The sequence below is a fragment of the Salvelinus alpinus genome, chromosome 5 (assembly GCF_045679555.1).
Source record: "Salvelinus alpinus chromosome 5, SLU_Salpinus.1, whole genome shotgun sequence".
NCBI classification, from domain to species: domain Eukaryota; kingdom Metazoa; phylum Chordata; class Actinopteri; order Salmoniformes; family Salmonidae; genus Salvelinus; species Salvelinus alpinus.
The window spans coordinates 18563582-18581269 of record NC_092090.1 but is presented as its reverse complement, the minus strand read 5'-3'; the positions used below and the strand labels follow the sequence as shown (position 1 = coordinate 18581269).

The 17688-nt window shown below is 44.8% G+C and overlaps 1 protein-coding gene across 1 annotated transcript in view; it reads right to left on the bottom strand.

The window, feature by feature from the left end:
• Positions 1–1678: 1678 nt before the first annotated feature.
• The window catches only part of chsy1 (chondroitin sulfate synthase 1), an 88840-nt gene continuing 72830 nt past the window's right edge, over positions 1679–17688 (bottom strand). The window contains exon 3 of the mRNA XM_071400834.1: positions 1679–5860. Within this exon, the coding sequence (XP_071256935.1) occupies positions 4265–5860 (1596 nt within the window). The 3' untranslated portion in view covers positions 1679–4264. The remainder of the gene's footprint in view (positions 5861–17688) is intronic.

Sequence of the window (17688 nt, the reverse complement as noted above, 5' to 3'; positions counted from 1 at the left end):
AAGAGCAAATCCCCCCCATCAGGCACTCCAGACAGGCTGAAGCAAATGCTCAAGGTACCATTTGAACCCAGGTATGGATACCTGTACCAGAAGTAACATAACGCCATGACTCCTTCAAAGAAATAAAGGATACCTAACCTAGTCAGCTGCACAACTGAACAACTCAAATTCTTGGGGCGGCAGGTAGCCTAGTGGTTAGAACATTGGGCCAGTCACCGAAAGGTTGCTAGATTGAATCCCTGAGCTGACAAGGTAAAAATCTGTCGTTCTGCCCCTGAACAAGGCAGTTAACCCACTGTTCTTAGGCCGTCATTGTAAATAAGAATTTGTTCTTAACTGACTTGCCTAGTTAAGTAAAGGCAAAATAAAATCTAATGCATTCAATTGAAATGTGTCTTCCACATTTAGCCCAACCCCTCTGCCTTAATCGGCACCCGGGGAGCAATTGTTGCTTGGGGTTAACTGCCTTGCTCAAGTGCAGAACATCAGATATTTTTTTCCACCTTGCCAGCTCTGGGATTTGAACCAGCGACCTTTCAGTTACTGGTCAAACGCTCTTAACCATTAGGCTACCTGGCACCATATAGCTACTGGTCTAGCAAACGTCTGGAAAGAGTAAAAAAACAACACTTGCCACCTTAGAAAAGCTATATTTCTGAGAGGGAGATTCTTTGTGAAGAGGACAGAGCACAGCGTGTATCGGAACGGCCCGAGACTGGGTCTCTCCTCTGAGTTCTAGAAGCCACAGGATGCCATACGTCTGCTTTCTATTAAAGCTCACCACATGCTTCATAGAGCTAGGCCTAGGAGATCAGCTACAGCCATGATTCATCAGTTGTGTCGCATCCCAAATGGTGCCCTATTCCATATGTAGTGCACTACTTCTGACCATGGTACATAGAGCTCTTGTCAAAAGTAGTGCACTATGTAGGGAATAGGGTGCCATTTGGAACATAGGCTTAATATTGTCCTGGTTTCAGTTGTCTCTCAGAAGAGATTCAGAAAACAAACTCTAGTCTCCTCCAGGCAGCCTGACTCCACTTCTGTCCATGAGAACATACAGTACACTTTGATAATACATTTACTACTAAATAATAATAATAAATAATAGATTTGATTATGTTGCTTTTCTAGATGCGCTCAAAGCAGGAGCAAAAGTCTCCCCATCCACTATTAACGTGCTGCCCCCACCTGGGCGATGCACGGGAGCCATCCGGCCCCAGAAAGCATGCCAGTCATCAGCTTTCATAATGAAGAGGAGGGTTATTAGGAGTCCAGAGATGATTAGGTGGCCATGATGTTATGAAGCCAGGTTGGGAATTTAATACACCGGGGTTATCATAGGAGTATTCATATGTTATACATATGATTTTGAAAATAATAAGCAAACACTTATGCTGAGCAAATCTCTTGTCCAGGCCCATTTATGGTAGCCTGGTCCCACATCAGTTTATGCCATCATGTCAACTCAAGGGGTTGACATGATATAATATACAGATCTGGGACCAGGGTACATTTATGGATCCTACTGTAATTTGTCACATTCAAGCTCTGACAGTTAGTACTACTATTGCTATGGCTTGACGTGCCTTGCTGTAAAAAAGCAACGAACATAATTTAAAATGGCCACATTGTCAATTAATTCCTATCTAAAACAAGTACACCACCACAACAAAAGCATTTTTGATAAACATTTTTCATTTTATTTCTTAAATATAAAACCTTTCCCAGTTGGACAGGGCTGAATGAACAACAGAAATATTAAAAATCCCCAGAAAACCAAGACTATTATGGTAGAGCACAGTTGTCCCTCCTGCTCCAAGTGTAGCTGACCCTGTCATCTCTTGGGCTTAAAGACTGTGTGGAGTAGAGGAGACCTTTAAACTTGAACCCAAAACCAGGGGAGTGCTACTGCACAGAAGACATTCTCCTAAATAGACAGCTATATGGACAGGGACCAGATAATTCATAGAATTAGAATTCATTCTCAGAGTTCTACACTGAACAAAAATAGAAGCACAACATGTAAAGTGTTGGTTCCATGTTTCATGAACTGAAATAAAATATCCCAGAAATGTTCCATACGCACAAAAAGCTCCCTGTTAGTGAGCATTTCTCCTTTGCCAGATAATCCATCCACCTGACAGGTGTGGCATATCAAGAAGCTGATTAAACAGCATGGTCATTACACAGGTGCATCTTGTGCTGGGGACAATAAAAGGCTACTCTAAAATGTGCAGTTTTGTCACACAACACAATGCCACAGATATCTCAAGTTTTGAGGAACATGCTATTGGCATGCTGACTGTAGGAATGTCCACCAGAGCTGTTGCCATAAGCCGCCTCCAACATCGTTTTAGAGAATTTGGCAGTACGTCAAACCGGTCTAACAACCACAGACCACTTGTATGGCATCATGTGGGCGAGCGGTTTGCTGATGTCAACATTATGAACAGAGTGCCCCATGGTGGCGGTGGGATTATGGTATGGACAGGCATAAGCTACGTACAACAAACAGAATTGCATTTTATCGATGGCAATTTGAATGCACAGAAATACTGTGGCGAGATCCTGAGGACCATTGTGAGGCCCATTTCTTTTAAGGTATCTATGACCAACAGATCTGTATTCCCAGTCATGTGAAATCCGTAGATTCATTAATTAATTTAAATTGACTGAAATTGTTGCATGTTGCATTTATATTTTTGTTCAGTATAAAAATCAGATTTCATTCTAAGAGTTCTATTCTAATTAATTGTACCAATGGGTGCTGAGAAGGTTCTGGAATTCACTCCAAGAGTTCTAAAATGATTTAGAATTCCTTCCAGTTCTATGAAGGAGCACAGCATTCCCAAACCTTCCCCTTCCTGTGTTCCTACATCTGGATGACTAGGTTGATATAGGCCTTAGATTCCTCATGAGAGCTAGTAAAGAGCTGGACCCGGGACGGTGCTCCCTCACCCACTACCTCTTCATCTACGGTACATGTCATGTCTGCACCTCCTAGAAAACAACATGACACACAACACCTAAAACACACTGTGCAAAAACTCTTTGGTAATCAGATGAGGTTGAGAGAGAAACAAAAAGAAAATGGAAAAACAACACTATCCAACAACAGATGGGTATACAATTTTTCTAATATACATATTTCAACAGTCAGGTAACAGAGAATGGAGACTGCAAATTCAATAAATTAGACAGCGGAAGATGAATTGCAGATATTAAATCCAGCAGTTGTGTTCACAGAAGTAAATAAAAAGAAAATCTAAAATCAATGGAAAAAAACAACAGTGTTATTCTGTATTATAAACAAATCAAAAGGAATCAAAATGGCCCTTTAGTCTTAATTCAAATTGCTTTTCATCTAAGTCAACCTTTTTCAATGATGAAATGTTTGTTCATATCAAGCTCCTGTAAACATTCACAATCAAGAGTACAGTTACATTTAGAGCCCTGCTGGTCTGTGGAGAAGACAACGTCCATCTTCTCCACGCACAAGACAAACGCTACACCTTTTAAAGAGCTTGTACATGCACATCACTGAGGTACACATAATATAACCTCCAATATCACCATATCCATACTCTCTTTATAGATCATGTAGTTCCCAGACACCTTTGCCCAAATGGGAAGAGTCTGGTGGACCAACGCTTCAAACTTGGCCTTCGTTAGTCAATACAGAATGACTGTGAGAAACTCCTGGCGCATTGGCTTAATCTACCAACCAATCATCTCCCATAACACGCCTCACAGTCGTGTGATTTGCTCAAATTAAATGACAACAGGTACTTTACTCAGTAGGTCACTGCCATAGAATTCTATGGTCACTCCCACTAAGGCAAACTTTGAATTGTTGAAATCCCAGGCTTATATGTGCAACAACCTGGGGACAAGGTTACTGTACAAATAACACAGAATGGTCTTTATTACTAGACTGGTAGAATAAGACATCAGAGCACTTTGTTCTTGCTACCAGAGGTATGGTAGGCTCATCCAAAGGAATATTCATCATCAATATTCTTTATTTTTCAGCATTAATTAAAACATCTTCTACAGTCACGTTTGTCTCAGTCAGTTCAATGTTCAGGTGTTTTCTTAAAAAAAGCATATTTCCAAAATATATCCATGTAAGTCTTTTTTGTTTCTGTAAAAAATAAATTAGGTAGTTAAAAATGCTGCTAAGACAAATGGGAAGAGGGAAAGACACCCAGGCCTGTGGACTCCACATACTGGTTTTGTCAGTCCTGGCCGGAGTGCTTTCTCACGCTGTCCTGAGGGATTCGTTATTTGAGCTCCCGACCTTCCGGAAGCCGTGGTCGTTCTTCTCGAGCCACAGTTCAGCCAGCTGCTGTGTCGAGCCGTGCGACGAGGCTTTGGAGCCCAGGCACATCTTGTACTGGTTGGGCTCCAGGTTGGGGTCGCACACTACTGGATGGTGAACGTGTACGATCCCCGGGTCCGTGCTCCGGAACAACCGGATCCCTGATTGGACAAATTTGTTAAAGAGGTCCACGTCCTCCAATCCCCACCCTTGGATGGAGGTGTCGAAGCCCCCGGCCCCGACCAGGTCGCCCTTGTAAACACAGACAATGCCGAAGCCGTAGTGACGCCACAGACCCGTCTTGGCGGTGAACACATAGTGGTTCTCACTGGGCACCTTGCCGGCGTAAACCACCTTGGGGTCGTACTGACTGAAGATGATGGGGAAGTAGGTCTGCTCCCCCAGAACCGTGTTACCCCGGCACCTCTTGAGGAAGTCGGTTGTGAAGAGCAGGTCCACGTCGCAGTAGAAGAGCAGCGAGTCGTTGGAGAAGTGGGCCGAGCCCACCTCCAGAGCCAAGGCCCGGGAGAAGGAGCCCGACACGGGCTGGATCTCCATCTCGGCACGGGGGTACTTGATGTGGTACTCCCTCATCAGCTCCACCTGCTTGACCCGCTCTGTGTTGTTGTCGGTGCTGAAGAGGAGGATGAGCAGCTTGACGTTCTGGTTGGGGATCAGGCACACCCGTTCTAAATTGGTCATGAAGCGGACAAAGATGTCGTAGCGTCCGGATAGCGGCACCAGTATGTTGACCTTAGGCTCCTTCGGCTCCTTCTGGTCCTGGCTAGAGCTGGACAGCTTGAAGGGCACGAACATCTTGAGGGAGTTGGAGAGGAAGGACAGGGAGTCAGAGTCCTGGTTGATGCTGCTGGCGAGCGCCTTGGCGTCCATCTCCTCTTCCTCTCTGAACTGGATCTGGCTGAAGGTCTGCTGGAGGTAGGCATGTCTCCTCACCGGCACCGTCATTGTCTTCCCTTTGTGCTTCTTGTAGAGGAGCAACAGGTCCAGCACGTACTCCGCCCCGTACATGGGGTTGACCCGCCGGTAGCCGTACTGGATTTCCTTGAAGTCGATTACTCGTCCCCGCGTCTTGGCGTTGGCGTTAATCATCTCCATCACCTGCATGATGATGTCATCCAGGGCCAGACGCTGGGAGGAGTCCATTCCCCGGCGGGGGGGTTGACCGTCAGACGAGGAGAACAGGTACTTGCCCGTCAGGAACTCCCACTCCAGGACCTCCTCGCGGAGCCGAGGGTGGAACCTCATGAAGGATGGAGGCATGCCCAGCTGCAGGTCCTCTCGGCTGGGCTCGGCCGCCCCGTAGCGGCCCATCTGGACGATCTCACGGTGGAGCTGGACGGTGCGGTGGCGGAGCTGGGCGATCTTGCGGCTGAGCATGTAGCTGTGCAGGCGGTACTGGTAAGGCGGGTTCTTGTTGGGGTGCAGGGTGATGGCCCGGTGGATCTTGCTATTGTGGAGGTCGCGGATGTATCCCTTCTTGTTGGGCTCATAGTTCTCGTAGAACAGCTGCTGCATCTGGGGAGAGAAGAGAGGGAGACAACGGCTGAGGTTACATCAATAAACTACATATGGCACAATATAACTCTCATGCATTATATAGACCAGGCCCTGTGTGGGAGTGTACAAAAGCACAACGCATACAGAGCGTGCTCTAGGACAGAAAACATTCTGCCCTCTAAAATGTGAAAATAGCAAAAAACAAGTTGCACAACATAGCTTGATCCCAGTTGACCCCTGTTGACCCCTCTCCGCTGCCTGTACTTGTATACCGCTCCACTGAGGATTTATTAAGATGGATGTCTATATGAATGTAAACTCCTGCAGCCCAACAGAGATGTTATTTTTATCAGACGTCCTGCTGCTAATGCAAAGTGCAAATTAGAACAGGCTGAAGGAATGCCTTCTGGAGGTGAGCTCCGAGCTTACAGAGCCCTCAAATATTGACCAGGGAGCGGGTAAGCCTCGGCGGTTCGATGAGTGTTTACTGCAAACCTGTTGAGGCTTTACAAACCTAATGTTCCCCCAATCACAGGGGGCCGTGTGAGTAAACTGCGGGACAGCTGCTGAGGCCCCTATTGGCAGCGACTCAAGCGTGGCCAAGAAGGAAGGGTCTGTGTTGTTGACCAATCCAATGAAGGGAGCCCTCAGAGGTCTATTTGCCAAAGACAGACACCGCTCAGAAAAAGGCCTCCAATTTTGAGAAGGACGGCTCTGGAATGCAGCCACAAACCCACTCCCCTGGGGGAAAGGCAATACACAGAATCGGACAGGACCGGTACAGAGGCCAGGCCTGATAGTTTTTTAAAAGCGATACCCAACTAGTGTAAGTACGGCTGGTCACAAGAACTCACTGAATAAGTCTCTTTGCTTTTCCATGGGCGCTGCCCCTGCCTTCCTGCACCTAGGAGGAGTTGGCACGTGGCCAACCATAAAATCAAGCAGTCTGTTATCAATGGAAATCTTGAGCAAACCCCAAGCTTTAGAGAGAGGGGTCAGGTAGGCTATTACATCAGAACCCAGGGGGCTATCGCATGGCAGCCTTCCACACATTTATTTAATGAGCATATAAAATACGATCTAGGAAAAAGACTGTTGCAGTAGTCAACCCCTACATGTGTCCATGTTTCACTGGTTCTGAGAAGTGACTGGCAAATAGCCCTCTTTGGACACCAAACCAGCGGGTGCATCTTTATATTATAGTGGCTTCCTCTCCACCTCTCCTTCCCATCATCTCCTTCCATACATTGGAGAAGTCAGTGACATGGAGAGCGTTCATCTACTTTCAGATGTTTTTACATTTCCTCGCCTTCCCCTTTGCTCTGAGAGATGGCCAAATGAAGATCTCCTCCCCTTTGCTCTGAGAGGTGGTCAAATGAAGATCTCTTCCCCTTTGCTCTGAGAGGTGGTCAAATGAAGATCTCCTCTCCTTTGCTCTGAGAGGTGGTCAAATGAAGATCTCCTCCCCTTTGCTCTGAGAGGTGGTCAAATGAAGATCTCCTCCCCTTTGCTCTGAGAGGTGGTCAAATGAAGATCTCCTCCCCTTTGCTCTGAGAGGTGGTCAAATGAAGATCTCCTCTCCTTTGCTCTGAGAGGTGGTCAAATGAAGATCTCTCCTGCTCCTTTGCTTCTGCAGAGGTGGTCAAATGAAGATCTCCTCCCCTTTGCTCTGAGAGGTGGTCAAATGAAGATCTCCTCCCCTTTGCTCTGAGAGGTGGTCAAATGAAGATCTCCTCCCCTTTGCTCTGAGAGGTGGTCAAATGAAGATCTCCTCCCCTTTGCTCTGAGAGGTGGTCAAATGAAGATCTCCTCCCCTTTGCTCTGAGAGGTGGTCAAATGAAGATCTCCTCCCCTTTGCTCTGAGAGGTGGTCAAATGAAGATCTCCTCCCCTTTGCTCTGAGAGGTGGTCAAATGAAGATCTCCTCCCCTTTGCTCTGAGAGATGGCCAAATGAAGATCTCCTCCCCTTTGCTCTGAGAGGTGGTCAAATGAAGATCTCCTCCCCTTTGCTCTGAGAGGTGGTCAAATGAAGATCTCCTCCCCTTTGCTCTGAGAGATGGCCAAATGAAGATCTCCTCCCCTTTGCTCTGAGAGGTGGTCAAATTAAAATCTCCTCCCCTTTGCTCTGAGAGGTGGTCAAATGAAGATCTCCTCCCCTTTGCTCTGAGAGGTGGTCAAATGAAGATCTCCTCCCCTTTGCTCTGAGAGGTGGTCAAATGAAGATCTCCTCCCCTTTGCTCTGAGAGGTGGTCAAATGAAGATCTCCTCCCCTTTGCTCTGAGAGGTGGTCAAATGAAGATCTCCTCCCCTTTGCTCTGAGAGGTGGTCAAATGAAGATCTCCTCCCCTTTGCTCTGAGAGGTGGTCAAATGAAGATCTCCTCCCCTTTGCTCTGAGAGGTGGTCAAATGAAGATCTCCTCCCCTTTGCTCTGAGAGGTGGTCAAATGAAGATCTCCTCCCCTTTGCTCTGAGAGGTGGTCAAATGAAGATCTCCTCTCCTTTGCTCTGAGAGGTGGCCAAATGAAGATCTCCTCCCCTTTGCTCTGAGAGGTGGTCAAATGAAGATCTCCTCTCCTTTGCTCTGAGAGGTGGCCAAATGAAGATCTCCTCTCCTTTGCTCTGAGAGGTGGTCAAATGAAGATCTCCTCTCCTTTGCTCTGAGAGGTGGTCAAATGAAGATCTCCTCTCCTTTGCTCTGAGAGGTGGCCAAATTAAGACCTCCTCTCCTTTGCTCTGAGAGGTGGTCAAATGAAGATCTCCTCTCCTTTGCTCTGAGAGGTGGTCAAATGAAGATCTCCTCTCCTTTGCTCTGAGAGGTGGCCAAATTAAGACCTCCTCTCCTTTGCTCTGAGAGGTGGCCAAATGAAAGGAGGAAGATTAGAAGGAGCCACTTCAGAGTACTGAGACGTACCCCAGCAGGTAGGCCAAGTCAGATTGTTCTGAGTGCCCAGCTGTGAGGCAGTAGACATCAGCACTGCTGCCAGCCAGCCAGACAGGATGTTTACCTCCCTCTCTCCCATGGCTTCCCCATCATTACCACCTCTAATGACCTGACTTCTGTCTTCCATGTCTCCATCAGCAGTTAAGACTCATTAGAATGATTTTTCAGTCATTAAGCCTCCATAACACACCGCTCACAAGCCTCACATCAGCACACTTTCATCTAATCACCCTGAATGGCTCATTAAGAAATAAAAGGAAGACAAATATAAATGGTAAGTTAGCGCTGTGAGTTTTAAGCCTTGTGTCACACACAACCACATCAAGCAGAGCTTTTGTGAAGAAGGTGGAGAAGCCCAAGCTCAGTGATGGACAGATAAGCTAAGCTCTGAAAAGCATACCATGTGTTTTATGCCAGGTTTTAACAACCTATTGTATTCAGACCTTCTGTGTTCAAACGCTTCAAAAAATCTGTGCTTGATTGAGTTCACATGTAACCAATGGAATGGTGCAAACCCAGCCCATCTGGCACTCCAGGCAAGCTAGATCAAACACTTAAAGCATTTGAAATACATCAAATACTAGTTGAACCCAGGTCTGATTGTAGTAATCTGTTGTAATCACAACAACTGGTGGAAGAGCAGAGGCATCGGAATAGACGGCTCGGGGACAGAAGACAAAAGGTTTACCAATATACAACCGTCTCTTCAGGCACTTAATCAGGAGATCATATCTGGACACATTAAGATGACAGCTCAGTGTTGTATCATATCAGGACACATTAAGATGACAGCTCAGTGTTGTATCATATCAGGACACATTAAGATGACAGCTCAGTGTTGTATCATATCTGGTCACATTAAGATGACGGCTCAGTGTTGTATCATATCTGGTCACATTAAGATGACAGCTCAGTGTTGTATCATATCAGGACACATTAAGATGACAGCTCAGTGTTGTATCATATCTGGTCACATTAAGATGACAGCTCAGTGTTGTATCATATCAGGACACATTAAGATGACGGCTCAGTGTTGTATCATATCTGGACACATTAAGATGACAGCTCAGTGTTGTATCATATCAGGACACATTAAGATGACAGCTCAGTGTTGTATCATATCAGGACACATTAAGATGACAGCTCAGTGTTGTATCATATCAGGACACATTAAGATGACAGCTCAGTGTTGTATCATATCTGGACACATTAAGATGACGGCTCAGTGTTGTATCATATCTGGACACATTAAGATGACGGCTCAGTGTTGTATCATATCAGGACACATTAAGATGACGGCTCAGTGTTGTATCATATCAGGACACATTAAGATGACAGCTCAGTGTTGTATCATATCAGGACACATTAAGATGACGGCTCAGTGTTGTATCATATCAGGACACATTAAGATGACGGCTCAGTGTTGTATCATATCAGGACACATTAAGATGACGGCTCAGTGTTGTATCATATCTGGACACATTAAGATGACAGCTCAGTGTTGTATCATATCAGGACACATTAAGATGACGGCTCAGTGTTGTATCATATCAGGACACATTAAGATGACAGCTCAGTGTTGTATCATATCAGGACACATTAAGATGACGGCTCAGTGTTGTATCATATCAGGACACATTAAGATGACGGCTCAGTGTTGTATCATATCAGGACACATTAAGATGACGGCTCAGTGTTGTATCATATCAGGACACATTAAGATGACGGCTCAGTGTTGTATCATATCAGGACACATTAAGATGACGGCTCAGTGTTGTATCATATCAGGACACATTAAGATGACGGCTCAGTGTTGTATCATATCAGGACACATTAAGATGACAGCTCAGTGTTGTATCATATCAGGACACATTAAGATGACAGCTCAGTGTTGTATCATATCTGGACACATTAAGATGACGGCTCAGTGTTGTATCATATCAGGACACATTAAGATGACAGCTCAGTGTTGTATCATATCAGGACACATTAAGATGACAGCTCAGTGTTGTATCATATCAGGACACATTAAGATGACGGCTCAGTGTTGTATCATATCAGGACACATTAAGATGACAGCTCAGTGTTGTATCATATCTGGACACATTAAGATGACAGCTCAGTGTTGTATCATATCTGGACACATTAAGATGACGGCTCAGTGTTGTATCATATCTGGACACATTAAGATGACAGCTCAGTGTTGTATCATATCTGGACACATTAAGATGACAGCTCAGTGTTGTATCATATCTGGACACATTAAGATGACGGCTCAGTGTTGTATCATATCTGGACACATTAAGATGACAGCTCAGTGTTGTATCATATCAGGACACATTAAGATGACAGCTCAGTGTTGTATCATATCAGGACACATTAAGATGACAGCTCAGTGTTGTATCATATCAGGACACATTAAGATGACAGCTCAGTGTTGTATCATATCAGGACACATTAAGATGACGGCTCAGTGTTGTATCATATCAGGACACATTAAGATGACAGCTCAGTGTTGTATCATATCAGGACACATTAAGATGACGGCTCAGTGTTGTATCATATCAGGACACATTAAGATGACGGCTCAGTGTTGTATCATATCAGGACACATTAAGATGACGGCTCAGTGTTGTATCATATCAGGACACATTAAGATGACGGCTCAGTGTTGTATCATATCAGGACACATTAAGATGACAGCTCAGTGTTGTATCATATCAGGACACATTAAGATGACGGCTCAGTGTTGTATCATATCAGGACACATTAAGATGACGGCTCAGTGTTGTATCATATCAGGACACATTAAGATGACGGCTCAGTGTTGTATCATATCAGGACACATTAAGATGACGGCTCAGTGTTGTATCATATCAGGACACATTAAGATGACAGCTCAGTGTTGTATCATATCAGGACACATTAAGATGACGGCTCAGTGTTGTATCATATCAGGACACATTAAGATGACGGCTCAGTGTTGTATCATATCAGGACACATTAAGATGACAGCTCAGTGTTGTATCATATCAGGACACATTAAGATGACGGCTCAGTGTTGTATCATATCAGGACACATTAAGATGACGGCTCAGTGTTGTATCATATCAGGACACATTAAGATGACGGCTCAGTGTTGTATCATATCAGGACACGTTAAGATGACGGCTCAGTGTTGTAAATGTAGAATTAGTCATGCCACGGTCTCATCTTCCCTTCCTGCTAACTCCTGATCTCCTAGCCTCCATAAAGTCAATATGGACGCCACTCCAAACAAAGCAGAGGGAAAACAAACAGTGCTATCAGGTCCATTACAAGAGGGCAACGCTATCGCAGCGGGACTAAATATCCCCCCTGAACAAACAAGTAGTCATTGTGGAGCGATTGCATTCGGAGACAGGTGATACAATTGTCTTCCTTGGACCGCGCTACTTGGGCCTAAATCAACACATTACGGCTGGACGGCAGAACCCTGCAAAGAAATGTGAGTAGATACGCACTCTGGGGTTGTGTCCAAAATGGCACCCTATTCCCCATGTAGTGCACTACTTTTGACCAGAACCATATGGGACCCCGGTCAAAAGTACTGAGCTGCATAGGGAATAGTGTGCCATTTGGGACACTGGCTGGGTAAGTGACGGTTCCAGTCTGGCTCATGTCGGGGCTAGCGCTGGCTAGCGTAGGCTTCCTCTGGAGTCGTGCCTAAACTGAGAGTCAAATCTGTGATGAACATACAGCATGGCCAAGGGAAACACCAACTGCTGTTTAACGAATATTACAAGGGACAAGTTGTCTGAAATCACCATTAAGGGGTGAGAAGAGAGCCAGGTTGGCGTACAGAAAACTTCTCAGGTGTTGGAATGTGAAGGGCTGTTGGAATGCCACTCGGCTTGAGGGCAACTCAGAGGGAAATATATGCTCCTCTGATCAGCGACCATCAGGGGCAGGAATGTGACTGGGAAAACTCAGGCCCTAGGCAACATGCAGGTATTATTAGGTCATTAGCATTAGTTGGGGGGACAGGGAATGTAGGGAATAGGGTGCCATTACGGAAGCAGTCAGAGAATCCCACAGGGCAGTAACCTTGTCTATTGCTGCCACCAGTTGAATCCCACAGGGCCGTAACCTAGTCTATTGCTGACACCAGTTGAATCCCACAGGGCCGTAACCTAGTCTATTGCTGACACCAGTTGAATCCCACAGGGCCGTTCCCTGCCCGCCTATCCTCTCCTCACACCTACGGCAGCCTCACAATAGCCTATCCTCTCCTCACACCTACGGCAGCCTCACAATAGCCTATCCTCTCCTCACACCTACGGCAGCCTCACAATAGCCTATCCTCTCCTCACACCTACGGCAGCCTCACAATAGCCATGAAATTGATTCTCTGAAGGGATACGGATGTGTACCCTTCAGCAGCATTGTGACACTAGATTACTTTTAGTGTGTGCGTCACAAATGGCACCCTATTCCCTATATAGTGCACTACTTTTTAACAGAGCCACGGTCATATAGGGAATAGGGTGCCATTTGGGACACAGCCCAGATGACTTCATTGTGACACCAGACGTATTGTCATGCAGCAGCAGCCATTGGCCATTACTGGACAAGCTGAAAGTCTAAAGATCAATAGATCTTTGATGTATAGAGACAGCATATTGGAGACAGCATATTGGAGACAGCATACTAGAGACAGCATACTGGAGACAACATACTGGAGACAACATACTGGAGACAACATACTGGAGACAACATACTGGAGACAGCATACCGGAGACAGCATACCGGAGACAGCATACTGGAGACAGCATACTGGGTGGTGAATGCAGTGGGCTGTAGCCATAAAGATGACAGAGCCTCTCTGCAATGGCTGCTTCCATGACAGGATTTGGGCCAAGTGAGCCCCCTATCCAACTCTATGGCTGTAGCTATAGAAAAGAATGCTGGACAGCAGAGTTGGATCAACGCCATTTCGTGTCTCTGTAGGAAATGATTTGAAATTTGATTCATACACGGAACACTGCCCAGAGTGCATTTCTGTGAGTTGGAATTGAATTGACTCCAACACTATTGGTTTAGTGCATCTGCATACTCAGCTGGGAGAGACAAAATCCCCAAATTCCAAAGAGCTGCGATCCCACAGATGTCCCAGACAACAGATTTCCTCAACTGCTCATCTAATCAGAGACATCAAAGAATCTCATCTGATTCTACTCCTGGTTTAGTCTAGAGTCTAAATATTTTTACGAGCCTAAAGAGAGAGTGTTTCTGGTGTGTATTGCACACATGTTGTGGTCGACTACTGTTCCAGTCATCGACTGAGATTTAAACATCTGCTTTTCAGCCATTAGCGCTTTCTGGTTTGCCAACAATTAATTCAACCATGTTTCCTTCAACTACAACACATCTGAGACGCACAGACGATAAGATGAACAACTAGCTGGATTCATTTCCTTTCTGTAGCTTCAGAGGTACTCAGTAACACTCCACTAACCATCTGGTTATTATCTCTCCTCAGTAGTTTTCTCCCTTCAATAACTAACAATCTGCAGTCAGCAGAGGAAGAAAAGAGAGGAGAAGGGAGTGGTTCTGGGTTGAACCAGGAAGAGAGGAGAGAGGTTCTGGGTTGAACCAGGAAGAGAGGAGAGTCCTGAGTTGGACCAGGAGGAGAGGAGAGAGGTCCTGAGTTGGACCAGGAGGAGAGGAGAGAGGTCCTGAGTTGGACCAGGAGGAGAGGAGAGTGGTCCTGGGTTGAACCGGGAGGAGAGGAGAGAGGTCCTGAGTTGGACCAGGAGGAGAGAGGAAAGAGAAAGGCTCATTTGAATAAAACATACCACAAGCCAACATGCAGTGACTGTGTTCCAAATGGCACCCTATGGCCCAGGTCAAAAGTAGTGCACTACATAAGGAATAGGGTGCCATTTGGGTCGAAAAGACAGTACAGAGTAGTGATATGGCATTTGTGGCCGATACCAATATCCAATATTTTCCTTGCCAAAAACCCGATACCCGCTATTTACAATTTTAGCCGTCTTTTAAACATTCTAGTACAGTTAAATAGTTAACACACACACATGGACGCAGCGGTCTAAGGCACTGCATCTCAGTGCAAGAGGCGTCACTACAGTTTCTGGTTCGAATCCAGGCTGTATCACATCCGGCCGTGAATGGGAGTCCCATAGGGCGGCACATAATTGGCCCAGCGTCGTCCGGGTTTGGTCGGGGTAGGACGTCATTGTAAACAAGAATTTGTTCTTAACTGACATGGCTAGTTAAATAAAGGTCACACACACACCAAAAAGTTATTTTGTTGGCATTTACGTATGTCCCCATTACCAGTAAAACATAATCAAAACCTATTTCTTTCACTTACTTGCTGTGCTGTTTCGTTGTTCAGTCGTTTCATTCTCAACCAGGATTTCTATGTAAAACCTGTTTGGGTTTTTGCGTGTCAAAAAAGATACACGTTAAGTAACACTATTTGACGTGTCAAATAAGCTTGTTGACCAATCAGGACCTGAATACGACTGCACGTCACAAACATTTTACGAGTTCATACATTTTTACGTAGTTATTACATATTGATTACACTAATCACTCGTATTTCATAAGTCACAACGATTCATCGATACATATGCTATGATGCCGGTAAAGTTGTCTCGCGCACCTACAGTTCTGGTAATAAAAAAAAGCTAGCTAGCTCATGGATGAAAACAATGTTCTTCCCCAAAAACATAGCAAAACGACATAATCTGTTTCAGTAGCTATCGTTAGCTAGGTGTCACTATCTAAAATAACCCTCATTTATAAGACAGTTATTATTTGATTAATGGTGGTCGGACCCATCTATGTTAAGCTAGCCACAATAAGGATTAGCCACAATAGTGTACTATGCGGTTTGCCTTCAAAATAAAAGTAATTGACAGTGATGCAAATTAATACAAATAGTAGAATTATGCCATAATTGAATAGATCATGCTAAACGAGGTTGGAATGTTATATAAAATCAACAAAAGACAATAATTTGTTAATTTGACAAAAAATGTGTTGAAATCACACAGGAGGTATTATACTTTAGAATTGCACTGGGGGCATACTTATTTCACTGTACAGCCTTACCTGTGGATCAATGACATGGGGTATCAGTCTACTCAGTGACACCCAGAGAACGTAGCTCTTATTGCGGGACTCTGAAACAACTGTGAATTGAGCCACATTTATTGTCAACCTATGTGTTTTGAACACTATTCCCAAGGAAAAACAATACTGCGTGGATGTTTGAGTCTGATAACTCTGAGGTGGACGTTGGGAAAAAAATATATTGGGTATTGAGTAGAATGTTACCCCATTTCATTGATCCCCAATCCTTAGGTAAAGCTGTACAGTGCAATATGAATGTCAACACACACAATAGGCTGACTGGGGAGGTGATTTCAGTCACAGTCCCGCGATAAGAGCTACAATGCTAAAATTTGTGTAAAATCTTCACAGTTGTGTTCTGTGGGTGTCACCGAGTAGACCGATACCCCATTTCATTGGTTCACATTTCAACCTTGTTTAACATTATCTAGTTTAAATATGGCATGATTCCACCAATTGTAACCTTCTGCATCACTTTCAAAGAGGTACTGTTATTTTTAAGGCCAACCACAAATTCCACTATTGAGCCTCACTAGCCAGATGAAGCTAGCTGGCTGCTTATAACGTTAGCTTTGGGCAACAGGGTTAAGTATCTGGCAAGCTATTTATTTTCATGAACTGAAGTTCAATTTCAATAGGCGAACAAAAAGTGGCTACCTAGCTAATACTTACTCACAAGGACTTCTAAATCATTGCTAAGAATAGTGAAAATGACTGCAGATTCTACTGGTTATTGTTTTCAGGCTGGTTGTATTGGGGAAGCTAGGTACCAAGCTAAAGCCAGCTAGCTACCCCAGAAGTTGCGGTCGAACAAATACTTTATTATCAACGCAGTATTGTAAACACATTGTTTGTGGCCGGTGTTTGTTTGCAGACTTTTTTGTACAGCTTTGACAGTACTACTGACAGTAGTGGTGGCGCTTGGCTTGGACGTGCAAATTCAGAACACACAACATTCTATAATAGAACAGTGTTATTTGACATGTCAAATTAAAATATGATTTAATGCGTAAAATAGTGTTATTGTCAAAGTGTTATTTGACGTGTATCTTTTTTGACACGCAAAGACCCAAACGGCGTTCCATAGTATGTTCTGAGCTAATAGCAGTGACGCTATTACTGTGTAACTCCGGTAGGGTAACATCTGAACAATAGCGCACTTGGTAATGTTAATGTGTTCCGGTGCTCGACCAGTCGCGAAATCCAACATCACCCACGACGGAGAACAGTTGATTGTCAAGGGCAATGAATTCCATTATCTTGGCGTTAATGGATTTCGCCTCTTTCAAATGACTGCTCGACTTGTTGACTGCTCGATCCACACAGCAGACATTGTGGGCTAGGTTAGGAATGCTGTGTTGCACGTGTAGCGCAACATTTTACGTGGCGTCATTACGTCATTACGTTATATAGGTATGCACGTCAGCTTTGGCATCGCCGTTAAACTAGACATCGGGACGATACCGCTGTTGGCATTTTTAGCTAATATCGGCCGATTCCGATATGTTCACCGATATATTGTGCATCCCTAGTACAGAGGAGAGTAGAGGTTCCAGGTCAGGATATTACAGAGGCTGCAGTCAGGATATGAGGTTAAGGCCCAGACCAAAGCCGGACAGACTCCAGGACAGAGCCTACAGGAGAATACTCTGATCTCTGCCACAGGACTGGACACACCAAAATATCAAACAATCATTAGAGAGAGGCCTTTGGTTCTGTTAAGATGAGAATAAGAAGGCATAATGTCATATTTAATCTAGGT